This window comes from Myotis myotis, unplaced genomic scaffold (assembly GCF_014108235.1).
Source record: "Myotis myotis isolate mMyoMyo1 unplaced genomic scaffold, mMyoMyo1.p scaffold_m19_p_12, whole genome shotgun sequence".
NCBI lineage: Eukaryota > Metazoa > Chordata > Mammalia > Chiroptera > Vespertilionidae > Myotis > Myotis myotis.
In genome coordinates, this window is record NW_023416316.1 from 14,190,193 (window position 1) to 14,217,515 (window position 27,323).

At 53.8% G+C, this 27,323-nt stretch overlaps 1 protein-coding gene across 1 annotated transcript in view; it reads left to right on the forward strand.

Annotated features, from left to right (window-relative positions):
* Positions 1-1,547: 1,547 nt before the first annotated feature.
* Positions 1,548-27,323, forward strand: part of LOC118667129 (DAB2 interacting protein) — a 160,748-nt gene continuing 134,972 nt past the window's right edge. Inside the window, exon 1 of the mRNA XM_036329900.1 lies at positions 1,548-1,810. Within this exon, the coding sequence (XP_036185793.1) occupies positions 1,708-1,810 (103 nt within the window). The 5' untranslated portion in view covers positions 1,548-1,707. The remainder of the gene's footprint in view (positions 1,811-27,323) is intronic.

Here is a 27,323-nt window from a genome sequence, read left to right on the forward strand (position 1 = left end):
GATGTTTCTATCTCTCCCCTCTCTCCCTTCCTCTTTGAAACCAATAAAAATATATTTTAAAAAAGAAATCTTTCAATATTACAAGGTTTCTGCATTCAAGTCTTTAATCCACTTGGAAGTGATTTTGTTTGTTAATCTTCACTTGAGAATATTTTTTCCATTGAAAAAATATTGAGTTTTAGAGAGGGTGGAAGGGAGGGCAAAAGGGAGGGAGGGAGAGAGGGAGAGAGAGAGAGAGAGAAACATCAATATGAGAAAGACATCAATTGGTTGCTTTCTGCAGATGTCCAACCGGGGCTGGGGATGGAGCCTGCAACCCAGGTACATGCCCTTGACTGATTGATAACCGAGAATCAAACCCAAGAACCTTCAGAGTGAAGGTCGGTGCTCTGACCACTGACCCACACCAGCCAGGGCTGGAACTGATTTTTTTACGGGTGGCATGAGGTAGGGATTCCATCTCATTCCCCCTCCCCCCCCAATATGGGCAACCAATTGTTCCATAAAAGTACCTTTCATAGATGTTTCTATTCCCCCCCCCCCCCTGCAGTACCACCTCTGCATCAGGTTTCCATACATGTGTGGGTCTATTTCTGCAGCCTCTATCATTGGCCTTAGCCATCTCTCCTTGTGCTCATATCAGATGGTCTCCGTGTACCTTTTTAGTCCCCGAGAACCTCCTCCCTTAGATTAGCAGGGCTAGTGGCTTCCGGAGAGCACATACATGTCTTATTCATCTTTGCATCCCTCTCAGCACCATGACATGAACATTCACCTCATGCTTTTGTTTGCAAAGTCCCCTCACACTCTGTCTCCTGGGCTCCTAAGACTCTCTTATGCAGAAGAGGAAATTAAGGCACAGAAGTGAGATGGCTTGCCAGGGTCACACAGCAGGAAAGTGTTGGATTCAGGGTTCTGTGGGATCTTAAAGGCACCCTATACCCCTATACACTCACCCCATATGCCCAGGCTCTACTTGACGCTCCTGCTCTTCTGGTCCCAGATGGTCACTCCTTCCTCCCTTCTTTCAACAAGTAGCTCCTGAGTGATGTATGTGTGCCAGCTTCTGTCGGTGCTGGAACTCAAACCCTGTGTGTGTGTGTGTGTGTGTGTGTGTGTGTGTGTGTGTGTGGTGGTTGGGGGGAGGGGCTCTCTCCATTGCCAGAGACCAGTACGGAGCGTGGGAACTCGTCTGAGGCCTGGGGTCAGCAGGAGGAAGTCCGGCAGAGGTTCAGAGTCCATTGAAAGAGCTCCATCCTGGGTGTGCACTTGGGGCCCAGGCGCTGCCTTCGGAGAGGACGCTGGCTTCCCCCAGGAATTAGGCGTCCTCCCGCCCTCCCGCCTCGAGAGGCAGGAATGCGAAGGATCAGCTTTCAGCGGAGCTGCGGCTGCCGTTCGGGGAGCTCCAGGTGCAGGCCCTTCCCCAGCGGCCGAATTAACTGGTTCTGTCTGTCCAACTGGGAGAGCAGCTCTCGCTAAAAATAGTGCCCTGCCCCGCGCGCCTGGTGCCCGCCGGGAGCTGGGGCAGCGATCTGCGGAGTCCGAGCCGCCGACGGCCCGCGCAGCCCGGGGAGCCCCGCACGCCCCCACTCCGGGCCTGGCCCCGGTCCCGTCCCCGAAGCCGAGTCCGCGGGCACAGCGCTTCCCCCACAGGTGCCGCGCAGGGTGGAAGGTCCGCGGGCCCGGGCGCGGCCGGGGCGGTGCGGGATGGGAGCCGGCGGCACGGCCTCCCGCGCGCTCGCCTGGGCCTCCCTGCCCCTGCTGGGGCCTCCCGCCGGCGCGCTCTGCGAGGACACGCTCTGCTGCCGAGGTAAGGCCGCCGGCCGCGGGCGTGCCCCTTGCTCTTCCCAGGCACTTGCTGGGGCCTTTTTCTCCTTCGCCACGCCAGGTCCGCAGCAGGTGGGGGGGTAGAGGCGGGGGACAGGTCGGAGCGGGTCGGGGGGGAGGGGGACCCCAGGCATCCGCAGAGGGCTGGAGAGAAGAGCCTAGCGCTCTCTGCAAACTCGCCTTTTGTTTGAAAAAGTTGCGGTGTTGCCACCAGCGTCGGAGAAGTGTTTACCTCCCGTTGGCCTCCGCCTTCCTATCTGGAAAATGGGACAATGAAAGCATCAAACTTTAATATTTGTTGTGACCCCCCCCAAAAAGTTGGGGTCCCCGCTGAAGCGGACCGCAAGCATTCTGGACAAGTTTTCCAGAACCAGATGGGGTCCTCGAAAGAGTAGGAGAGTTAGAATTGCCTTTTCGGTGACCCCCCTCCCCTCCCCCACCCCCGCGCCGTTCCTTCCCTCCCAAAGCTCTGGACTTGGCATCAGATCGTGGACCCTGTGGTCGGTCGAAGATCAAGGCAGGGCGCACAGCAAAGTTTCAGAGTTTCAGGGGTCAGCTGACACGCGAAGACCCTTGGGGTGTGTGGGGGGGAGGGTGTAGAGTGGTAGAGGGGTGAGCAAAGCAGAGTCCTACTCCTCAGTCGCGTACACCCCAGTAGCCCACAGCCTAAAGCCGGAGTTTTGTTTGTTTTTTTTTTTTTTAAATATATTTTATTGAGTTTTTACAGAGAGGAAAGGAGAGAGATAGAGAGTTAGAAACATCGACGAGAGAGAAACATCGACCAGCTGCCTCCTGCACACTCCCCACTGGGGATGTGCCCGTAACCCAGGTACATGCCCTTGACCGGAATCGAACCTGGGACCCTTCAGTCCGCAGGCCGACGCTCCATCCACTGAGCCAAACCGGTTTCAGCCGGAGTTTTTTTTTTTATCTCTGAAATCCTGGGGTCCGCACGGAGGGCCTTGGTGGACCCCGCGGGCCCGGGTGCGGAGGGCAGTGTGGCCTGGCCTCGATCGGGGGTGGGAGGGAGGGGGCGTGTGGCCCGGCCCAGACCCTGAGCCAAAGCGGGGACAGGGGGCGTGAGCCAGGAATGAGGGGTCCGCCCTGCCTAGTCCGGCCTGGCGGGGTGGCAGTGGGGGGGTCGATGGGTCTAACAGGTGCGCCCCCGCCCCTCCCCTCCCGGCCTCGGCTCGGTGCCGGTCTGGCGGGAGGAGCTGCGGTGGCTGGGCCCGCGATTGGCCGGGCGGGGCGGGCCGGGTGGCCGGGGGAGCCGGGGAGCCGGGGAGCCGGGGAGCCGGGGAGCCGGGGAGCCGGGGAGCCGGGGAGCCGGGGAGCCGGAGCACCGCGGCGCAGGCGGAGGCGCGGAGCCGGCTGGGCGCGCTCCTGCGGGCCGCCGCCTGCCTGGCCAGCTCGCAGCGCTCGGCCTGGCTGGCGCTACGGAAACTTTCCTGCCGCCTGGCGATCCCGCGACCCCGCCGCCTCGTGACCCTGACCCGGGGCGGCTCTGGCGCCTTTGGGATGGCAGCGCCCAGCGGCCCCACAGGCGTCTAGAGGTAAGAGCTAGAGTCTCTGAATCAAGATGAGGGGGCCCCAAGGGCATGCAGGAGTACCCCAGAGGGATCTGGGGCTCGAGAGGGTCTGGAGGCCCTGATAGGAGATACGGGGATGTCGGACAGAGGAGTGGGCTGAGACTTTGCTTTACTCACCCCTCTTCCACCTTACAGCCTGCTGTGCTGTAAGGCTCTCTAGCCAGTGGGTTGACTCTAAACTTTCCTGTGCGCCCTGCCACTATCTCTGAGTCCTTGGGAGAGAACAGCTCTTGTTGTTATAAGGAACCCCCCGCCCCCCGCATCAGCTGGGGCCCATAGCTGGCCAGGAGGTTGGGGGGTTCTATACTTTCCAACCTCATCGTTTCCAGTGGTCTCCCAAAACTTCAGACCCTCCTTAACCTCACTCTGAGGCAGTGGTTCTCAACCTTCCTAATGCCGCGACCCGTTAATACAGTTCCTCATGTTGTGGTGACCCCCAACCATAAAATTATTTTCGTTGCTACTTCATAAGTGTGATTTTGCTAGTTATGAATCATAATGTAAATATCTGATAGGCAGGATGTATTTTCATTGTTCTTGACCCACAGGTTGAGAATCGCCGCCTGAGGGTCGATCATTGGATAGCCACCCGTGGCTGTGCAGAGCCAGGCACCCCAGGGCACCCAAGTTTGGGGTGTTGTTTTGTTCAACCCTAGCCACTCCTAAATTTTCAGGGGGTGGGGTCATTGAAATGGGGTTTCTTTGTTTCCTGGGTGATTGTACCCTGTCCTCCATTAAAACACCTTAAGCTAAGCAGAGTGGGAACAGGAATCAAAACCAGCCAAGTCCCAATTCCCAGCCTGGGGGCAATTGCTGGCTGACTGGTTTCCGATGGTCCATTCTTTTCAGCTGTCTGGCTCGAGTCATAGGGAAACTGCACCCCTCTCCCCAGGTCCCCTTCTGCTGCTTACGGGGAAACTAATTTTGACTTGAATTTAATTTTGATTGAGGCTGGATGAGTAGATGGGTTGTCACTTATGAGGAGTATCGCTTTGGCATGATTTCCCTTCAGTATCAAAGCCAAACTTCTATTTTTTCTTGATCTAAGACCATATACCTGAGGGTTAAAAACCAAATCAAACACCAGCTTTGGAGCCCAGAAAACCTGGGTTCAAACTTCAGCCCCACCCTCACTACTGTGTGTCCTTAGGCAGGTTTCCTAACTTCTCTGAGCTCAAGGATCCCACGCCAGGGGGATCTAGTAAGGCCTTTGAGAGGTAAGGCACGGAAGGCTGCCAGTCTGTAACCTGGAACTTGGGCCCTCTTTCCCCTCCTCTCAAAAGTTGGTGTGGACCAGCCCCTCTTAATAAACTCTTTTGAGAAAAGTGCACAGATGCACATGCCTTCTGAGGCATATGATTCCAGTGGGTTTGTAGGTCTCAGATTTAAGACAGCCCCCTCCATCCTCCTCCTTGTCATGAACTATTCAGAAGGTATAGGCTTTCTGTCTGTCACTGATCGCTCTCCTCATCCCTGTTGGACACGTGGAAGTAAAGGTTGTAAATATCAGGGAAATGTGAATGCACCAATTAACCAGCATGACAGAGCGGGGCTGACCTGCAGAACCTGGTCCAAAGTCACCTTCGAGATCATCCCCTCGCCGTTCTTCCTTCTCTGGTGTTGTGTCTCTACCTGGTGAACATCTAGTCCTTTTTGCTGGAATCCTCTAGCGACAGTCAGCCCACTAGGCAGCTGGCTTCATGATTGGGCAACTCCAGTCTGTTAAAAAAAAACAACACAAAAAAACCCCTTCCTGTTTGGAGTGGAAATCTGTGTCCCTGTTAGTTCTACCCACTGGTTTTAGTACAGCCCCGCAGGCACCTCTTACTGGCTCAATTATTCACTGCAGTCCCCGCGCCTGGCATTCTCTTCCTTCCTTTAGGCATGTAACACACTGAACTGAATTTGGCAATGATCACAGCACCATTTATTGAGTGTTTATTATATGCTAGGTCCTGTGCTAAGGGCTTTATACACATTTCCTTGTATCTTAAGGACAACCCCATGAGGTTGAGTCTTTTCTTATCCTCATTTTGCATATGAAGAAACAGGTTTAGAGAGGTTAAGAGATTTACTCAAAGTCAAATAACCCGGAAGGAACTGGAGTACATCCCAAACCCAGCATCTGCTCTTAGAGCCCAGGCTTGTAACGGTTACTTTTGTCCTGTGCCATCACGTGTGCCCACGGGGGTGGGGTGGGCGGTTGCCTGGGTCTGTGGGATATGCTGGCGGTGCTTTTTATCGCAATCCCTTGGGCACTTGTTGAAATGCAGATTCCTCACCTCTACTCTAGACCAGCTGTGGGCAAACTATGGCCCGCGGGCCGGATCCGGCCCGTTTGAAATGAATAAAACTAAAAAAAAAAAAAAAAAAAAAGACCGTACCCTTTTATGTAATGATGTTTACTTTGAATTTATATTAGTTCACACAAACACTCCATCCATGCTTTTGTTCCGGCCCTCCAGTCCAGTTTAAGAACCCATTGTGGCCCTCGAGTCAAAAAGTTTGCCCACCCCTGCTCTCAACCTAAGAATCTGTACTTTTTAAACTCCCCTGGCCATTCCCATGTACAGCACCATTTGAGAAACACCGCCCTAGGGAGAGAATATGGGATATGGGTTCCAAGAGATCTGAATTTCAGTCTTGTTTTCAGTCTCTTGAGCTGATTACTTTTCCATTCGGGGCCTTTCTCCCAGTGGTAAAGTGGGCACGATGTTACACGCAGTGTCTGCTGATGGTTGTGGAAGTCTCCTGGGCAATGGCAGGCATTATAGGGTAGGCCTTCGGAGAGCAGAGATGCCCAGGACAGAGGCTTCTCCTGCCACACATGGATGTGTGTGGTAGCAAGCCTGTGGCTCTCAGAAGGCCCTGCTCACCTCTCCACCCTCCAAGGCCTCTGGCCTCTTTTTTCTAGAAATATTGGAGCATCCTGGATGAGGCCCGTGTGCTCAGATTTCACTGCAAGTATGGTGGGGATTCAGGAGAGGTGGGTTAGAACACACACACACACACACACACACACACACACACACTTCCTCCTCCATGGCCCCATGATGGCCTCTGACCTCTCAGATAGGAGGTGCTGTGCTTGAACTTCTGGGGGAGGGGGAGGGGTGGACCTGCCATTTGTGCATCTATATTGTAAAACCCAGTAGAAACCTACCTTTTCCCCTGGGTGGCTGCTCTGCTGGCCCATGGGAAGCTCCAGAGAAATGTGTGACTGGAGGCTGGCTGGGCAGGGCTGGCTGCCAGGAGGATGAGGGGTAAAGGAATCGCCCACCTAGGCCTTGGACTATCGGAGTCCTGACCTCAGAGCTGTGGCGTGCACAGAGCATTTTCCATCTCAATCCTGTTTGATCCTGGGAAAGGCGCAGATGTATTAAACACCCATTTTTATAGAGGAGGCCATTGAGTCCAGGAAGCTGAGTGACGCGTCCAAAGCTCTGATGTCTGTGTGTGTGAGGGGAAGGTGGTAAAGTTCGAACTTGATCCCAGGTCCCTTGACAATGAGCACAGGGCTGTTTACACTGGATCCCAACCTCATTGTTCCTCTGCCCCACCTGGTCTGGCTTTGGTGCCAGAGCTCTTACCTGGAAGCTTGAAGACCTGGGTTCCGACTGGGCCACCTTCGGGCTGTGTGATCCTAGGCAGGGCTGGCCATCTTTTCAAACCCTAGTTTTCTGCAAAGGGTGAATGAAGGGAAGGTGTTTAGTTAGATCTCTTGTTCTCTTTCTGCATTTACAGGGAGGGGTGTCCATGATAGGCTCAGGGCTCATGGTGAGTTACTGGGTTGGGTTGGAGGGCAGATGGCTTCACTGGGGCTTGCTCTGAAACCAGCCAGAAAGGCTTTTGTGGGCTCAGTGTCCAGGAGCCTCAGGGAGCTGGTTCGGGGGATGGTAGGAGGTAGCCCAGGGTGCTTCGCCTTGGAGTTAAAAGGTATTTTGCACTCTGAACACTACAGGAGGTGATGGTGGGAATAACTGGGAGCCAAGGGGTAGCATGGGGTCTGAGACCAACCCAACTGAGCACCCCTCTCGGCCCAGAATAACCTTGGTCTAGACCAGGAGGATGTGTACTAGTCCCTTGTCTTTCTCCCGGCGTGCCCTGCCTTTCTTGAGCCCGGCCCCTCCCGACTGGTACCTGTGCCTGGATGGCTGGAACCTCTCCCAGGAGCCAGAGCTGAGCATCTGGCTGAGGGGATCCAGTTGTCTGTTTTCTAGGCCCAGGACAGACCCCCCCGGCAGCCTGGCTTCCCAACGCAGGCCCCGTTAACTGCAGCCTCTGCCAGCCACCTGCCCTCAGTTTCCCCCTCCATCATGCCTCTTCTCCCCCCACCCCCCAGGGGGGGCTCCCTGTTAGCCACCCACAGGATCAAACACGTACTCCCTGGCCTGGCCTTCAGGCCCCATCCTGCTCAGCATTCCTCCCTCCTCTCTCTCTGCTCTGCAGGTCCTGTGCCTGGCCTCTCTGCGGGGGACTCCTGGATGTCCTTCTCTCTCGGCCACTGTGTCATTGACCAAATTTTCCTGCCCCTCTGGGTCTGGCACAAATGTCACCTCTACTCTGTCTCATCACCCCACTCAGGGCGAGCTGTCCCCCTGCACTCGGGCTTGCTATGAAATCAGCTAGAAAGGCTTTTGTGGGCTCAGTGTCCAGGGGCTTTATTAACCACCTTGCCTTACATGTCTTTGTCTCCGAGAGGCACTCTGAACTTCTGGAGGGCAAGGCCCTGGTCTTACCTCTCATCTCAGTGCCCACAAAGTTGGTGGGGTCCGGTGTGGGCCTTCCTGGGTCTAGGAAATGCTCAGAAAGCCTGGTAGGGTTGGGCTGGTTTGTAACCTGGCTTGGTTTTTCTGCTCCTGACTCAGAGCATTTTGCCTGCACCCCGCTTTGCAAGGCAAACAGGTAGGGGTCCTCTCAGTGTGTGCCCTGGCCAGGCTGGCTCCAGCCGAGGGACAGACAGAGAGGTGCCTTTGGTGTGCAGAAAGACTTTCCGGCCTCCTTTGGATCGCTCTTGATCAGCTTTTTAAAAAAGTCTATTCAGGCTCTGCGGCATCAAAGACAGAGCAGCCTGGAAGCAGGTCTGAGAAGGGCGCCCGTCCGCTCCCCTGCCTGCTGGCTGCACTTCAGGTCTCCTCCAGCCCAGATCCACCTGATTCCTTAGAATTCGTAAGGGTGTTTGCAAAGCAGTCGTGAAGGGTTTTGGGGGTCACTGTGATGGCTCCAGCGGCTCCGTGGGGTCACATGACTTTTCTGGGGTTGCAGGTATTTGTGGCCAGAACATCCAGAGAAACTGTCTGTCCCCGAGGTCAGAGGGGAAAGATGAAAAATGAGGACAAAGAACTTATGCTGAAGCACACATTTCTATAAAACACTGGGCTTGTAAAGCACTTTCACACGGCCCGTCTTGTTTAATGTGGTCCTTTAATGTGACTTTCTGCCGAGGAAACTGAGGCTCTGAGAGACGCGAGGCTGAGCTCACGCAGCCAGAAAGAGGCCACGCCGGATTCGAACTGCCTCTCACTCCACATCCAGTGCTCGCCGCACTCCCCTGGCCTCCCTCCACAGAGGCAGGGCTCGGAGTGGGGGCCAAAAGGAGGCGCTCCACAGTGACGGCTCCGCATTCGGAGCGAGGCTTTTCTCTGTGACTCTCTTGTGTTGGAGTCACTTTCCCCGCTGACATCCTGTGATCAGAGTGAACTCAGGCAGAGGCAGGGGGGCGGGGTGGGACCAGGGAGAGTGGGTCGTGTCCTTACGGGTTTAGTCAACACCCACACAGGTGGGCCCGGTGACCAGGTAGGAGCTGTCTGTCCTAAAATAGGAAGCGCCCATCTCCCTGTCGGTCACAGTGGCTGCTGCCGTGTGGGAGTAAGGTCCGAGGGATGCTGGGGGTGCTGGAGGGAGATGGATGATGGTCCGGTTTTCCGTTCAGATGCTGTCCAAGTCCCTTGCCCAGTTGGAGGCTGGCAGGGGCCCTTGGAGTCCCATAGCCTCCATGATGCCTTTGCGTTTGATGGTGCCACCCGCTTTTGCTCTATTAGTTTGCCTGTCTCCACCCCTGCTCTGCCCCTAGACCAGTGATGGCAAACCTATGACACGCGTGTCAGAGGTGACACGCAAACTCATTTTTTTGGTTGATTTTCCTTTGTTAAGTGGCATTTAAATATATAAAATAAATATCAAAAATATAAGTCTTTGTTTTACTATGGTTGCAGATATCAAAAAATGTCTATATGTGACACGGCACCAGAGTTAAGTTAGGGTTTTTCAAAATGCTGACACGCTGAGCTCAAAAGGTTCACCATCACTGCCCCTAGACTGAGCACCGGGGCACAGGTGCTCATGGTGACCCCTCTGGGTGGCCCTGCAGCAGGCCCCACCCCCTCGGAGGGGGGACAGGAGGACATGTGGAGGTTAATGAATAAGCACATGAATGAATGACCTCTCTTAGCATCTTTGGTGACTCTGTCGGGCTGTCACCAGCTGGAGAATATGTGACAACCGAATCTACCAGGAAATGGCTGTTTGACAGGGGCTGTGCGGACCCGGCCAGGCCAGACATAATGGGAGCTGGGCCCAGCTGGAGTCTTTCCCAGCAGAGGGTGAGCCATCGGCACTGGCCTGGCGCTGCTTCCCGGAGGAGAGAATTCCCAAAAGTCTCTGCCAGCCCCCGATAGGATCTGCAGGGTGTGTGAGGGATTTGTTTTCGGCCAGGATGTGGGGAGTTAAAAATAGCCGTCCCGATCCCTTGAGTTTGTGTCACGCTTGAGGCTGTGCAGAGCTCTTGGCTCCATTATCTCACTTGAGCGGCTCGGCAGACGCTGACGTAGGTAGCGGTCGCACTGCCCACTTTGAAAATGAGCGCGGAGGCGTGTGCCCATTCCTCACGTATCCAGAATTTGGTGGCAGGACCTGGGTCTGTGCCCTGCTCCCCACGCCTGTACTCTTTACTCTTGGGAGGAGCCTAATGAAGAGGCTCCAGAGAAATGGGGTGGTGGAGACAATAGGGGTAGATTGTTAAGCAAAGCAGCAGGACAGTGAGAAGACTACGGACCTAAGGATGGATCAAGGCCCCAGGGGACAAAGGCTCATGATGGGGCTGGGGATCAGAGGCTGTACCTGGCTGGGGCAGGGAAGTGGGGGAAGGCAGGGTAGTGATGGGAGTGGAGCAGAAAAGTGCCATCAGGACCCCAAATCGAGGTCCCAGATACCATAGTAAGGAGCATGTGAACATGATGCTTTAGGCAATAGGGAGCCATTGAGGGTTCCAGAGCACAGCAGTTCCCACTTTATCAACAGTGCACTGCAGTGCAGTGGTGTGCCCCCCACCCCAGTGTTGCTTCAGGTGTCATTCTATGGTGTGTGGTAGAGCAGATTTTTTAAAAATCCCCAGAAGACACCTTGTCCTTTCCTGCCTTTCCTTCTGTACCCCGGCACCACGGGAGAGGGAAGATCCCATGTTCTGCTGCCTTTGGGTTCTCGGAAGAACCAGTTCTAGGCAAAGTCTTTATCTGGGTTTCTTGGATTTTTCTAGTTTTTGATCCACGTTCTTCTGGTTGTCTGTCTGTCTGTCTTCACCATGGTGGCAGGAATTAATCGAGAGGGAGGAGGCGGCGGCTGAAGTTCTGGGCAAAGGCTCTTCTCCTCCCCTGGCTTGATTCACTGAAGCCTTTTCAGGCTGCTCTAGTGCCTCTGGCTCTGGGCTCCTTGCTGCTGACAAGCTCCCAGACCCCAGAATCCATTCTCTTCCTCCCAGCTTCACCCACCCCCGCTAGGATCCCTGATCAGACCCCAGCTCCTCGGGGCAGGCTGGGCAACCACTCCAGCAACACTGGCCTCTCCTTCTGCACATTCTAGTGCCCACTGTCCTCTACCCCATACCGGTATCCCCGCGCCACTCCTTCCCCGCTAGGCCAGAGGCCCCTGAGGGCTGAACCAGATCTGAGCTGGACAGACCATTGGAAATCTACAATCCACCCATTTTAGAGTTGGGCAGACAGAGGCTTGGGTTTGCCTAAAGCTCGTGAGAAGCTCATGGCAAAGCTGGGTCTCGAACCCCGATCTCCAGCTCCATGCTGGCCTTCAGCCGTAGCACCAGCCTGCTTTTCAGAACCACTCTCTCCTTTCTGTGCTCCCGGAGCTGGGAAGCTCTGTGAGAATCCTGGGTTTGCAGCCTTGTCTCCTCCCGGGGCTGGGAGCCAGCAGCGCCAAGCCTGTGGGTTCCCAGAGAGGGCTCCTGGCGTCGGCTTAGTCACAGGGATGAGATCACTGCTCACCTCTGGATGGGGGAGGATGCCAAGCTTTGGGAACTTTCACTCCGAGCCACTTGACGATTTTGTGCCTGTGCGTAAGAAAAACAAACCTGCTGGTTGGAGCTTTGCACTTGGCCTGCGGACTGCCGGCCCGGGGAAGCTGCTGGGCCATGATAAGCCCCTGGGCGGTGCCGTCTCACAGGTTCCCAGGAGAGTGGCTCTGGGTTGAGAAAGAGCTTGGACCGGGAGCTGGAACCGCACTGCTGTTAGTGTTTGCTCTGCCTCACGTTGGCTCCCTGACCCTGAGCGAGGTGCAGGACCTCTCTGGGCTGTCATAAGGATTGCTAGCAGCTCAGACATTCCGAGTATTCTCCACGGGCAGACACTGGGCTCAAGACTCTCCAAGAATTAGCCCGTCGGATTCTCGCACCTAATCCGTGAGATCCTCATATCATCTCAGTTTTGCAGATGAGGAAACGGAGGCCCAGGGAGGAGGAGTGACTTGCCTGAAGTCACCCAGCTGGAAAGGAGTGTGGGTAGAGTTTGAGTGGAAGTCTTCCCCACTCCACAGCTCACGGGGTCAGTCACTGTGCTCTCTGCCCTCAGCTGCCGGGCCGACTCCTCTGGGATTGTGAACGTATGACTGTGGGGATATGAGGTGTGATGAAGCAGAAGTCTGGTGAAGGAAGTTCTGGGTGTGGAAAAGTCTGAACTAAAGAGACAATATGAACTACTTATTTATTTTTCTTGTAAAGATACACAGTGACTCAAATCAGCCAAACAAAAAGGCTTTTGAGTATGGGTTTTAAATGATGCCTAAGAAAGAGGACAATAGGGGAAGAGATAGCTTTCTTGAACACACTTGAAGTTTACTTCTCGCATGGCATTCAGATTCCACTAGAGCTTGTTTCTGTGGTTTCGTCACCCGGGTGAGTGTTTGTTGAAGCAAGCCTGTGGGGTGAGTGGGTGAAGGTGGGGTGGGGGACTCGAACCAATTTGAGGTTCCACTCCTCCCTCCTTCCAGAGAAACTATGGGTCCACCCTTAGGGGGAAAGGGTGCTCCATCTTTGGTGAGCTCACAGGTTGGTGTGTGGGGAGGGCAAGCAGTCTGGGGGGGGCCTTCCTGGAGGCGGTGTGGCTTGGAGCTGGTCCCAGGAGGACAGTTGCCCAAGTTCCTACAAACAGGTTTGCAAAATCACTTGTCTGGTTCTGTATGGCAGCCTTGCAGCCTGGTCAGCTGGGAAGCCTGGCATGGAGGTCACTTGGGGGAGGAGTATCCAATCCTGCCTCAGTTTCCCCATTTAGGCCAGAGCACCCCTAGGTCCCCTGGCATACCTTTGGAGAGGAGCAGCGGGGTGCGGATGAAGACGCGAGCTTGAACTCAGGGATGAGTTTGCCACTTCCACGGCGTGCCCTCGGGCGAGTCGTTTCTCCGCCTGCACCTCAGTTTCCTCCCCTGTCAAGTGAGGATAATCGTGACACCTACCTCATCGACTTGTTTCGAGGCGTGAGGTAATGCATGCAAAGTGCTTATCACAGAGCTGGCACGGGGTCAGTGCCTGTCATTATAAACTGCTGCCTGCGCTGTTGTTTTTAGTTCAGGACACACCTCTCCACCTTCACCTCTCCCCTCGCCAGCCACCGACTTCCTGTTGTTGACATCCTCCTCAACAACCAGCGCAGGGATTTTAAGTATTTATATCCTTGCTGGAATTTCTCTTTGTATTGTCTAGTTAATTTCTTGATTGAATTAAGGCAAACAATTTCACTTCCTTTCCCGGGCAGGAGCAGGAAGAGGCCTGGTGCTTTCTTTACTGTGATTGAGAAGATTATTGAAATATTTGGTGAGGAGGATGCCTTCTCCCCCACTCCTGCTCCGTCTTAGAACACCTCCACAGGCTCCATAAATCAGGCAGCGGCCACGTGCTTGGGAAACATAAATCTTGTTGAGGATGTTGATGGGTTTCTGTTGGTGCCAACTCACTGTTTTGACACCTTCCTGTCCATTCACAGAGGGGTAGTTGAAGAGTCATTTTAAAGATTTAGGATGAATGGCCTGTATATATTGGGGGAGTACTGGCTGATGGAGTGTAAGCCAATAACCTACAAGGCTTCCCATGGGGAGGAGTAATCAACTCTCCTCCATGCCTTGATGGTGTTGCTGGCATTGGGTTCTGGGAAGTGCAGTGGTTAAGGGCCTGGGTTCTGAAATTGACATGCTGGGGGCTTGTACTCCCTGCCCTGCCACTTAACCGCTGTATGAATTAGGGCAGCCACTTAGCTTGTCCTTGGCCCTAAAGCGAGGGATACAATGGCACCTGCTTTCTGGGAATGTTGTAAGAATTGTGCTTTGCACGGTGCTGGCACGTGGTAAGTACTCATACAAGTAAGCCTTTATTTTCACTCAAAGACCTCACCTTCTTTATTTCGAGACCCTCCCCAGTCTGACTTTCCAACCTCACCTCCTTCTCTCCAGTAACCAGCAGGCCCAGGGCTCTCCTGCTTCCGGCTCCGCTTGGGCAGTCCCCTCGACATGGAATGCCCCCTGCTCTGTCTTTGCTCCTCCTTTTTCCTTCAGAATTATCTCAAGCACTGTAGCCTCCATGAAATTTTCCTATAGTGCCCCAACCGGTCCCCTTGAAATGCCTCCTTAATCCCTGTTACGCCTCATGTCTGCCCCCGTTGTTGGCCCAAGTGGGTTCCATGGAATGGCAGTTGGGGAAATGCTTTGTTAACAAAGGAGTTTTGGGAAAGGCTTCGTGCTTTATTTATGCCCATTCGTACAGCACCAAGTCACCTTAGCAGTTTTAAAGGCTCTGAGAAGTCCTGCAGTAAAGAAACCTGCTGGACTAGTTTACTCTGGAACTCTCCAAATCCCTCCCCGGAGGACTTTCTTCTTGGAATACCCATTGACAAGGCGCTGTGACATTCTTAGGGATGTGGCATTGTGACATCTATGTAATATTTTGAAGTTATCTCCCATTTGATATCAAGGCCCAGAGGGCTCAATAATTGGCTCCTGGTAAACCTGTGTGTCCCACCATCACCTCCTGGATGGATTGACAGGTCCTTTATGTGAATGCCCAGGGCCAGGTGGTGAGGAAGGGCTGGGAGTGACAACCAAGAACCTGCTTTCAAAGAGCTTTTGGCCTTTGAGGGGATAAGAAGGACACATGGAATAGGGAGAGATTAGCTGCCAGTCCTGTATCCTTGAGCCCTGTGTAACAGGAGCCCCGGCCCTGTCCGTGTAGCCACCAAAGAAGGACAGAGAGTCAGATGTCCCTCAAGAGCTCAGCACTGTCCCCGGGGCCGGGGGCCCTCCTGCCTCCCATCCCAACGCCCGCGGACTCCCATGACCCCACTGTGGGTTAGCCCTGCAGGCGCATAGCCGAGGGAGGGGAGGGACGACAGCAAGGAAGAGAAGAGCCGTCTGTTTATCAATGCACAGGCTTCCCTTCCTTTCTGGGGAAAAATGCTTTCTTTTAAGATTCCCCTTTATTATCTGAAATTCTCAAGGGAGCAATTACCTGACGGTGGGAATTATCCGCTGTCTTTATTCCAGCGCCTGTCTGCCTGAGTTCCTTCTTAGGGTAATTGATTTTGGTAATTCAGAACTGGATGTTGTTTTAGGCTGGTGCAGAGGCAGGGGGATGCCCACAAAGGCATCTTCCGAAAGGCGTTGGCAGCCAGCGGCGCTGCTGGTGATGGTGATGGTGGGGGTGGGGCGGTGACTGCATTAATGTATTTCTTACCTTTGAATTTTCTCCTTCTTGTATTGAAGGTGCGTGGGTTGCACGGGAGCTAGTCTGACTGTGGAACTGGGGGTAGGTTTGCTGTAGGAAATGAGGAGCTGAGAAGTAGGCCTCAGGCCTGATGGATTTGGTTTCCCCTCACCCCAAGCAGGTCAGTCTTGGGCCTTGGCCCTGGCCTGACCCTGACCCTGGCCCTCTCACCCTGTGGCCTCCCAGAGAACCAGGGAGGCAGTGACGACTCCTTGGAGAGCCTATAGGGACAGGACAGCAGCTGCTGTGAATCGGCTGACCTTTCTTCTGGGCAGACTGAAGAGCTGGCTCCGGGTCCGCCCCCCCCCCCCCCCCGCCCCCTCGAGCACTGCTGTCCTCTGCAGGAAGGGCAGGTTAGGGAGCCTGGCTTAATGGGGACACGGAGAACAGCGTGAAGGGAGGACCTCAGTGTGAGGAGACCCGATGACACTGGGAGTTTGATCTGCTCAGTGGATAAAAAGGCAGTGGGGGGCCCTAACCAGTTTGGCTCAGTGGATAGAGCGTCAGCCTGCGGACTCAAGGGTCCCAGGTTCGATTCTGGTCAAGGGCATGTACCTTGGTTGTGGGCACATCCCCAGTAGGAGGAGTGCAGTAGGCAGCTGATTGATGTTTCTCTCTCATCGATGTTTCTAACTCTCTATCCCTCTCCCTTCCTCTCTGTAAAAAACCAATAAAATATATATATTAAAAAAGGCAGTGGGGGTATTTTCTCCCCAAAATGGCACCCCCTGGCTAGTGCCCAGAGAAGGCCCAATTTCAAATGAGCGAACGCTCTGGACAGGAGAGGAAAAGCTTGGACTAGAAGGTTCCTCGGGTCTTTTGCTTCTGGGGCTTGTCTGGAGGAAGCAGCATGGTGCAGTGGCTTCTGTGGAGTCTCCTCCCCTCTGCCTCCAGCCCTCCCTCGTGAGACCCATGGGGCAAAGGTTTGGGTCCAGCCACAGAGGTGGCCTGTCCTTTGTCTAATGATCACCCACCCCTTCCACAGCCTTCCGTCTGGGTGTCATGGGGCATTTTCATCCCCATTGTACAGGTGAGGAAATTGAGGCCCAGGGTTCAAGTTCCCACCTCACACCTAGTCTCCTGACTCCTGGTTCAGGACCTTGGGGGTTCTGACGGAGGGGGTGGGAACTCACGAGCTGCCCAGCAGAGGAGGGGGTGGCACTCAGGGGGAGGGGATGCTTTCTCTGGTTCCATCACATCTCTTAGCTAGAGTTGGTGCTATATTGCAAAATTCAATGGATTTTTGTAGAAACTGTTTTTTTTTCTTTCTCCAAAGGAGGAATTGACAGTGGAGGCACATTATCTCCCATGAGCAAAACAAAGCAGACACTGGGCGCTGAGAAGGATCCAAAGCCACTTCTTGGCTTGGCAGAAATATGTGCTTAACGATGTGTGCCCGAGCCTCGGTTCCAGGCGTCGTGGGGGTGGGGGGGGCGGAGGGGGCTGTGCTAGCCGGTTTGCCAACTCTGCTCTACATGTTGGGGTGATAGAAGCGCTTTCAAGGATCGAAAACAACTTGTTTGAACCTACATGTCGTTGTGAAAGATTCCCGCAAACTTTAAAGGGTCAAATATATGTGCTTGGAAGCCCTTTCTGGCCAATGTAATACTATCCTGTAGAATCAACAGATAGATTGTAATGTGATGGGATGTGATGGAGGGGTGATTGTTGGAGGGTGTGGCTCCTTGCTCTCCGAGGCTCCAGGGAGGCCTTCCTGTCCTGACTGTGACCACAGGGACTGCATAGTCCCTGACTGGAAGGCACATACTTATTGAGAGCCAGCCATGTATCAGGTTGACTCCTACCTGGAGACCACATATGCTTGAGTGCCTACCATGTGCCAGGCACTATGTTAGTGCAGATTGAGAAGTGGTATGATTTTAGGAGCCCCTGTAAACCAGCTCTGTTGCCTGAAATTCTACCATTAGGGATGGATTCCTTTGGCTTCAACATTGCCCTTTCTAGTTTAGGTGTTGGGTACTAATGCAGTACTGAAGGGGGTCTCATTCATCTCTAAGCCCTCCTTGGGGTGGAAGTTATTTTTGGAAATGTGGAATTAGGGGAGTTAAACAGGGAACCAGGCAACATTGGGCTGGTAGTGGAAGTCGAGGTTTGTACATTGTATGCCATTGTGTCTACCCGACCCTGAGTGCTAAACTTAGCAACTGTCAAAAATTTTAATCATCGAATCTCTTAGTAGTCATTGTTTTCCAAGTTTGGATCCTAAAGGCAAAACAAGAACTAAAGGTCCTTCCCGGCCCTGGTCTCCTTCTACAGCCTTCCAGATCCTTCCGCTCAGATGGGTGGCTCCCATTCTGGCCACCTGGGGTCAGCGGCTGGAGGAAGTTACCAGAGCCACCCTCCTAGTTTTCCTAGCTGGACGAATAGTTGTCTGCTTCTACCTGTTCACCTTCCGGCTCCTAGGGACCCCTTCCCTAATGAAAATATGGGTCACTGGCTGTGTAACAAACACTGACCCTCCCCTCACCCCATAGAGTGGTTAAAAGTATGTGTGGCCTCTGAAGTCCCACTGGGTTCAGGACCAGGCTTGACCAGCTGAGTGACTGAGCTGCTCTTTGCTACTTTCCCATCTGTAAAATGGGATCACAGTACTAACCCCAGAGGATTTTGGAGGTGTCAGTGAAGTAGACAATGCAGGTCAGCCCCCTGGGCCTGGCATATGAAAGGAACTCAATACTTGGGATCTTTCATGATTATAGTATCACTAGAGTCCTGGTGCATGAATTCGTGCACGGGTGAGGTCCCTAGGCCTGGCCTGCGATCAGGGCAGTCTCGCCCAGTCCCGATCAGGGCCTGCCGACTAAGGGGAGGGCCACAGGAGGTTGGCTGGCAGGGGGAGGTTGGCTCTGGGAGTGCACTGACCATCAGGGGACAGCTCCTGTGTTGAGCATCTGCCCCTTGGTGGTCAGTGTGCGTCATAGCGACTGGTCAACCAGTCATTCTGGTCATAACAGTCACTTAGGCTTTTATATATATCGATTATTGCTCAGGGCCTCCGCCAGCCTCCCCAGCGTGGGTACGGGCCCTCCAGCCACATGACCTTTGCCTTCCCAGACTCTGCACCCTCCTGGCTTCTTGCATGCATCTCTGTGGATGCCTCCTGACCCTTCAATGACTCTTCCCTGGGTGCCTCCTACCAGCTCACCTACCAACTCTCACCTGGGAGCCCCATTCATGCCCAGGGTGCCAATGACCCTTGAGCCTGAACTACTCCCAACCCTGATTATAAATCTCTCACCCTAATCCTTCTCCCAGTTCCAGATGCAGAAGCAAGCGATTCTCACTGGATGCTCTGAAGGCACATCAACATGGAAGTCCTTTTCTTTCCACTAAAACCACTTCTCCCAATCCTGTTCATCCCTCCCCATTCAACGTCCCTCTTTCAGGTGAAGGCTGCACTGGCCAGTCCCGGGGCCAGGGAACCCCAGTCCGGGGGTTGCCCTCTTCTCCTTCCTTCCTCCTTCGTGCAGGACTGGTAGTTCCCCTTTGACACTGGCTCCTGGCTCCATCCCTGCCCCAACTCCACTTGGGACAGCCCAGCTACAGCCTCCTGTCACATTGCCTATTTCCCCATCCCTCTCCCCTCTGCCCCAGGGGAGGGCTCCAACCTTGGTCTGATGGGGTCGCTCCTCTGCTCAAGGGTCTTGAGGAGCTCCCTATTTTCTCATATAGTCTGGGGGTCTCACGTTGATTTTCAGGATCTTCCGAACTCTGGTAGAAGCCTCCTTGCCCACTGTTCCTTTCTCTGCACTCAGGAGCTCACCCAGCTGAATGCTCCATGGCCTCCCGCCCGTCCTGTTGCCATGCCGTTGTTCTTGAGGTTCCCCTGCCTGGAATGCCATCCCCTCAGCCTGTGCCTGCCTGTCAAGATCCTACCCTTGTGTGATCAGAGGCACAAAGCCAGAGGACGTGCTGGTGTCCATGAGGCCCAGCCCACTGCCTCCAACCAGAATAGCGTGGCTGTTGGTGCTTCTTACCCTTCCCTTGCCTTCCGTGGAATGTTCCTTCCATAGAATCTATAATATTTGCAGCTTGTTTGCTGGGGCTCAGCCCAGAAATCTCCGGAGTTTATAGGAGAAGGGTGTGGCCTGACTAGGAGGGCCGCCTCTGCAGGGACAAAGTGGGTCTTGAGGGGCGGCCAGATAGGGACCTCCAGAACCTGGCACAGAGCTTGCTCTATTCCTTATAGTTCAGTACTTGAAGGCCAAGTGGGTTTTGTCAGATGCATGGAGTCTAATGACTGAGAGCCCCCCACTGACTGTGCGGGGCTCTGCTTCCTCACCTCTTTGTTGGGAGGTAACATTCCACTTCTCAGGACTTGGGCTGCCAGCGGATTGAGCAATGGTGTGGGTGAGAGCAAAACAGAAGTGGACAAACTAATAATTAACAGATGTCAACTGTTAATAGCTTAAAAATACCGCCAGCACTCCACCCTCCACCCCCAGGGAAGAGGAAACAACATGGTCACTTGGCCCCTTAGAAGAGATTGATTCACGGCCAGCTTGGGACAGGTTGGGCAGAGAGAATGACAGGTACTGTGGGGTGTGTGGGTAAGGGGCGGGGTAAGTGCCATTGCCAAGGCCATTGGGCTTGGAATCACTTTGCCTACCAGGGTTTTTCTTGGGGTGAGCACAGTGGCTGCTGAGTGAAAGGGGAAGTTAGAGGGGAGCTTGGGAAGTACCACGAATCTGTCCATGCCCTGGCCCCCAGTGCACCCCGATCCAAGCTGCCGTCTCTGTCCCAGGGACTGTAGGACGCTTCCAACTGGACTCACTGCTGTGTGTGCCTGACCACCCCGCCCACCCCCCCCGCCCCCCCGCAGCCTGTTCTCTAACCGGCAGCCAATGTGCCTGTGGTTTTTAATTCAACATGGATTGGGTGGGATTGCTCCCGGCTCCCACTGCTCTCTGGCTAGGCCTGCCCAGTGTGTACCCCTTCCCTGTCCTCACTGCCCTTTGGCCCCTCTGGCCTCTCCTTCAGCTCCTTTCATGCAGGTTTTGTCCACCCCTGGACCTGGCCTGGATGGTTCCTTGGCCTGGACCCCTCACCTCCTTGGCACTTCCCGCTTCAGCTCTCACCTTCAACGTCCCTCCTCTGGGACCCTGTGTCTAATAGAGGGTGACCCTCCCCAGCTCACGTCTGCCCGGATCCTTGATTTTTCCTTCATAGCATGCATCAGCTTTAACTTATATGTATATACTTGCATACAGGAGTGAGATTTTTAATGCTTGCTTTTCTGTGTTTCCCCCGGACCGAAGCCCACGAGAGCAGGCTTCCGGTCTGGCTTTTCACTTAGTACCTGGCATCGTTTCTGGTACGTTGCAGGCCCCAGATAAATATTTGTCAGAGGAATGCACGGGTGAGCCAGTGGAGGCCTCAGGAGAGGCCCAACCCTCCGCTGGGTGACAGCCATCTCGCTTTGCCCAGGACTCCCGGGGTGTGGGGCCTTCAGTTTAAAACAAGACAATTGCAGGGAAACCAGGCAAATGCCCCTCCCTAGGGACTGGGTGTTGCAAGGTGCTCGTGCTGTTTAATGCTCACAGTCTTAACAAGGCCAGTGTGTGGGTGCCTGGGGTCCTGCACGTCCCTGCTAAGGGAGCAACCAGCTCTTCACCCCCACTTTGCAGAGGAGGTGGCCTTGACAGTGAGCTCCAGAAGGCCATGCCAGGGTCCTTGCTCTGACTGCCCAGCTGGTCCCCACATGGATGAGTCTGGCTGCCGTAGCAGAATGCCACCTGGGGGCTTCAGCAGTGGAAACGTGTCTTCTCACAGTTCTGGAGGCTCGAAGTCCAAGATCAGGGTGTTGGCAGGGTTGGTTTCCTCTGAGGCTTGTCTCCTTGGCCCATGGATGGCCACCCTCTCGCTGCCTCTTCACATGGTCCTCCTCTGTGCACGTGCCCCCCTGTGTCCGTGGCGTGTCCAATTTCCTCTTCCCATAAGGACACTGGTCAGATTAGACTAGACCCAGCCTAATGGTCTCATTTTAACGTAATCTCCTCTTTAAGACATTATTTCCAAATACAGTTGCTTTATGAGGGACTGGGGATTAGAACTTAACATATGAGTTTCGGGGGAATACATTTCAGCCCATAGTACCACCTAGGCCTGAGTGACACCCCGCCCCTTCCCCCCAATATGACATCTAAGGTGCTGGTACCAGGCAGGTGAAGCTTTGCCTGGGGAAGAGGTCTCCACTTCTTGGGGGCTGGGGGACCCCAAGGGTAATGTTTAAACTTTAAAGTTTTGCTGAGCCGCATGGCTCAGTGGTTGAGTGTCGGCCTATGGACCAGGAGGTTGAGGTTCAATAACTGTTCAGGGCACATGCCTGGCTTGCAGGCTTGATCCCTAGTGTGGGGCATGCAGGAGGCAGTCAATCCATGATTCTCTCTCACCATTGATGTTTCTGTCTCTCTCTTCCTCTCCCTTCCTCTCTAAAATCAATAAAAAGATATTTTAAAATAAATAAAAATTTAAGTTTTCTTTGCCTCTATATTGTTTGTATATTTCCTTTTCTTCCACATTGGTCTGTTCTCTCATCCAGCTCAGCTGGTTCTGTCTGGACTGCAGTTCCCACCCCAGCCTCAAAGTTTGGGGGTGCCTCGGGCTCCCTCCTGGTGCAACGAGCCCACTGCTCACCTCTGCCCTCTGACCCTGCTCCTCCTCACCTCATTCATGGCCCTGGCCCAGGTGTCTGTCCGCACTGAAGCAGCCCTTCCAGACAGGAGTCCATGGTTCCCATCGGGCTGCCCTGAGCAGGAGGGGGTCTCATTCCTGTGGGCCTGGGGCTGGCCGGCACCTGGCACATGGTGATATTCACAAAGGTTTATGGAAAGCAGAAAGGAAGGTGTCCGTGGAGCAGGCTGGGGAGGGCGCTGGAAGAGACTGTGTACAGCCACAGCAGGCTGCACCACTTACTAAGTGAATCTGGACTTATCAGGGAGCTTCTCTGAGCCTTAGTTTATTCATCTGTAAAATGGGGAGGTAATAGTGACTGTGTCCTGGGATTGTTGAGAACGTGAGATGAGAGGAACTTATTTGAACCCCTCAGCATGGTACCAGGCATGTACTGCATGTTCCATAGGGTTGATTCTGTTACCTGGGGTTCATCGGCTTCCGTAACAGACCTGCCTGGGAAGCTCTGAGGCTCACTGTTTCCTGCCCCATCAAACGCGTGGTTGCGAGGCTGAGGGAGAAGGGGCCCCTCTGTGATGTGTCTGCATCCCCCATCTCCTCTAGGCTCAGCTGTTCCTGTTTGTCATGATAAGAATGAGCCCTTACAGGTATGGCCCTTTCCTGGGTCCTCTCCCTCATGACCACTCAGCATCTTTTCAACACCCCTATTTTTCTTTCCCCCCATTTTGCAGAGGAGGAAACGGAGGCTCAGAGAGGTAAAGTTATTTGCCCTGGGTCACACAGCAGGTAGCCGCAGAGCCACTCTGCTGCCTCCAGAACGCCCGCCTGGTCTCTGAGTCTCCCCCGGGGTGCTAAAGGTTGGGGGTGGGCTAGGGAGGGCAGAATAAAAATGAACCTTTTGCCTTTTTCCCCTCCTCCTCCTCCCCCTCCTCTTCCCCCTCCTCCTCCTCCCTCCTCCTCCTCCTCCTCCTCCTCCTCCTCCTCCTCCTCCTCCTCCTCCTCCTCCTCCTCCTCCTCCTCCTCCTTGTTTGTTATGGCTGCTCTGAATTCTGAGCTGCCACTCCCTGAGGCCACCAGAGGCAGGGAGTCTGGGCTGAATCTGATCTGCAGCCTATGAGATATGACCTGTCTGGTGCTTGTTTGTTTTACACTGCGAATTAGTTACCTACGTTTAACAGTCAGGAGGCTTTTACATTAACATCTGGTAGCTGCTCTGGAAATGGGATCATCTGGCCATCCTGGCCTGCTTTCCGGTGGCACCTCGGTGGACTGTGGCATGCATGCTCCATCTAGCCTGGCCAGCTTGTTTCGCTCACCCCTTCCCTTCCTGGCTCACGCTGGCATTTGTGTTCTTGAATCCTGAGCGGGGTGAGCAACAGGGCTGGTGTGCGCCCAGGAGCACCCCTGAGGAGCTCATGGCTGCTAAGGACAGGCAGAATCATAATTCAAGGCAAAAAGAGTGGCCCCAGAGATATTCAGACAGTGCTTGGGGCTTTTAGAAATAGTAATGTGGACCAATATCACCCCAATAAATTTAATAAAAAACATAGTAATATGTTCAGAAGGGCATCCATGGACGGGGCACATGGTTCATGAGCTCCTGCTCTGTGCCAGGCACTGGCTAACCCTGGAGGCGACAGAGAGTATTTGGGACACAGACTGTCCTCAGGGAGCCTGCATTTCAGGGGGTGGGGGTGCGTGGCATCACTTTCAGGGAGGATGATGCTTGAACAGGGGCGTGCAGAGGCATTCCAGGCAGAGGACATCGCGTGAGCAGAGGTTCCAAGCTGGGGCCTCAGCGGGTTCCCAGTTGGAGCTTTAGTTGGGGGCCCTACCTTCGTGCCCCTCCCATGGGGAGCCAGGCTGGGACTTAGGATGTGCCTGAGGATGAGGAAGGTATAGGGAGAGGCAACCTAGAGCAGCGCTGATTTTGGAGGACAAAGTTCTGTGTGTCTTTGATTCCTAAAGGCTTTTAATCTGTTCTTTTTTTAAAATAGATTTTATATTTTAGAGTAGTTTTAGGTTCACAGCAAAACTGAGCAGGGAATATAGAGAGTTCCCATATACTTCCTGCTTCCCCACACGCACGCCCTCCACCATCAACAACCCGTACTGCGATCTGCTTCCTAGCATGTAAACACAGCATATCCCATGACTTAGGTAAGATTAAACATTTCCAAAGGGTATGCAGTGAAAATGAAACCTGTCTCCTTTCTTACCCCCCCCTCAACATGCACACACACATGCACACATATGCACACATACATACAACATGCACAAACATACACACTATGCACACACATACACACAAAACATATGCACAAACAGAAGCACACACATACACACATGTCCAAACATACACACATGCATACATAAAAATATACACACATGCATATATACACACAGAACACACAAAAATATACACATACACTCCCCAGAGTAACCACTGTTTGTTTGTTTATCCATATTTAAATCCTCACCTGAGGATATGCTTATTGATTTTAGAAAGGGGAAAGGAGAGAGAGAGAGAGAGAGAGAGAGAGAGAGAGAGAGAGAGAGAGATATCAATGTGAGAGAGGACATTGATTTGTTGCCTTCCAAAGGTTCCTCAACCAGGCATCAAACCCGCAACCTAGGTTTGTGCCCTGACCAGGAATCGAACCCCCAACCTTTCAGTATATGGGACCACACTCCAACCAGCTGAGCCACACTGGCCAGGGCATCGCTGTTTCTTTTTTAGAAGAATATGTGAGAACCTGTTTCCATGCTCCCAGGGACCTATCCATCGGGTTCGTCCCATATGCCCTGCAGTGTCACCTGGCGGTGTACCACGTCAGGATCCGTGTCTGCGCCTCCTGCTGCAGCGTGGCCACCAGGATTCCATGTTCAGAGGGCACTGTAATGTGCTCGCCAGGCTCCCGTGATGGACATGAGGACTGTTTACAGATTTTCCTTCTGCAAATGGTGTGTGTAAACATCCCTGTACACCTGTTCTGCATGCTTGTGAGAGTTTGAGGGACAGGATGTTGAAGGAGAATATATGAATTTAAAATGGATATTTTACGGATTTTAATTTTTTATATGTGTTGCTGAGTTGTCCTTCACGAAAGTTGTGGCGGTTTCTGCTCTGTCTACGGTGGGTGAGAGTTGATGTGGTCATGAGCTTCTCCAATATCAAGAGCTGGACTGAGCCCGGCCGGCATGGCTCAGTGGTTGAGCGTCTATCTGTGTATGACCCAGGAGGTCATGGTTTGATTCTTGATTCATGCCCGGGTTGTGGGCTCAAGCCCTGGTGTGGGGTGTGCAGGAAGTAGCCAATCATTGATTCTCTCTCATCATTGATGTTTCTATCTCTCTCTCTCTCTCCCTTCCTCTCTAAAATCAATAAAAATATTTTGAAAAATAACTGGGCTGAGCTAGGGCTGGGGTAGGTTTGGGGTGGACTCCATGAGGCAGCCAAGGTGGGGGACTCAGGAGGCATTTGGAGTGTGTTTTTCTCAGGGCACTTCTGTGCCCTCGTATACCTATGAATCCTCAGAAAATCCGCGAGTCTGTTTAACAGTTTTTAAAAATCATTTATTCTGTAACTTGCCTGCTTCTGCTCAATAAGATATTGTGGAAAGGTTTTCGTAGTCACACATGGACCTCTACCTTGCTATTTCCGTCTGCTGCTTAGAGCTTCTGCAGTTGTGGGTGCAGCGCTTGATTTTACCACCCTCTGTGGGTTCTGAGGCCCGCACGGTGTTCCGGGGAGCACCCCTGTAGGCCTCATCAGGCTCAGGTGCCAGCCTCCCTTTGTCCAGAGAAGGCACATTAATTCGGAAAGTGGTTATTCCTGCCGTGAGCTCAGAGCAGAAGTGATGGTTTTACCTTGGCTTTGAATTCAGGTCTAGTTCCGCTCTGGGTTCTTCTTGAGTAACATGTGGGTCCAGCCCATGCAGTGCCAATTCCTAGCCCTCTTAGCTCTCCTGGTTGACTCGTCAGTGGGCCCCCATCCGATGATCCTGGGGGAGCTGTCCCCTGCCTGTGTGTGTCCCCTGCCTCTGGTGGAAGGTTGGCATTGGGCCTGGCTCACTCTTTTACCTGCCAGAATGATTTTCTTCATCTTTCCTTCTGAAAGAGCCCCTGTGGGGTCTCTGGGTCTGGCTGGAGGTATGGTAGTGGGGGGTGATGAGGAAAAGGCTCATTCAGCCCCTACCCACAGGCAATGCTAGTGGCCATCCCTGGTGCTAAGAGCTGGGAGGCTCCTGAAGACGTCTGACTCTGCAGAGGGTGGTCAGTCAGAAAAGGCTTCCTGGAGGAGGTGGTACAAGAGACAGTGGGGTTTGGAGATGGTCTCTGGACTCTGAGGGAGCCCCTGGGCAGGAGGAGGGGCAGGGGCAGGAAAGGGAGGGAGGGGTGTGTGGAGGAGCCTGGCTAAACCTCCTTTAGAGAGACTCTCTGGCCACCTGTGGTTGCAGGGAGGACCACTGCGGGGGTGGGGGTGGAGGTAAAAAGATGCTAATGGGGAGATCTGGAGCCAGATAAACTAGGCTCAAACCCTGGCTCTGTCTGTTTCCAACTGTGCCTCCTTGGGCCAGTCACTTAACCTCTCTGAGCCTCAGTTACTTTGTCTGTAAAATGGAATCATAATAGTGCCTTGATTCCAGAGCTGGCAGGAGTGTTGCCTGAGCTCTTGCCTGGACACTGGTTGGCACAGACCTGCACAGAGTAACTGGTATGGGTACCCTGTGGGTGACTCAATCAGCTGGGCATGGGATGATGACTAGAGTTGGCAGTGGGGTCCGGGTGAGGCCAGAGACACGTCCTGGGTGGAGTTCATAGGTAATGGACTCATGCTGTGAAGGTGACAAAGATGATAATGTTGAGTCCCTTTCCTCCCAGGTCCCACCCTGCCTGGGGAGCACTACTTGGGGGCCCTGACTAAAGAAAGCAATCCCTTCAGGGACAGCAGAGAGGTCAGGAGCCTTCGGGGGCAGAACCCAGGTTGAAGGGTGGCCCTGGGGGTATGGGAGGGAAAAGCCCAGACTGCTGGTGCCAGAGGGAGGCGCGGGTTGACAGCGGCCGCCAGACTGGGTGCTGCACTCAGAAAATGTGGCCAGAGATGCTCCCCGAGCAGCCTTTGGGCGCGGCCTCATGGCGCCCTTTCTTTCTGGGTAATTAATGGTGTGTTTGACCCTCCTGAGAGGGCCGTGGTGGGTACAGCAGGGTGGCTGGGC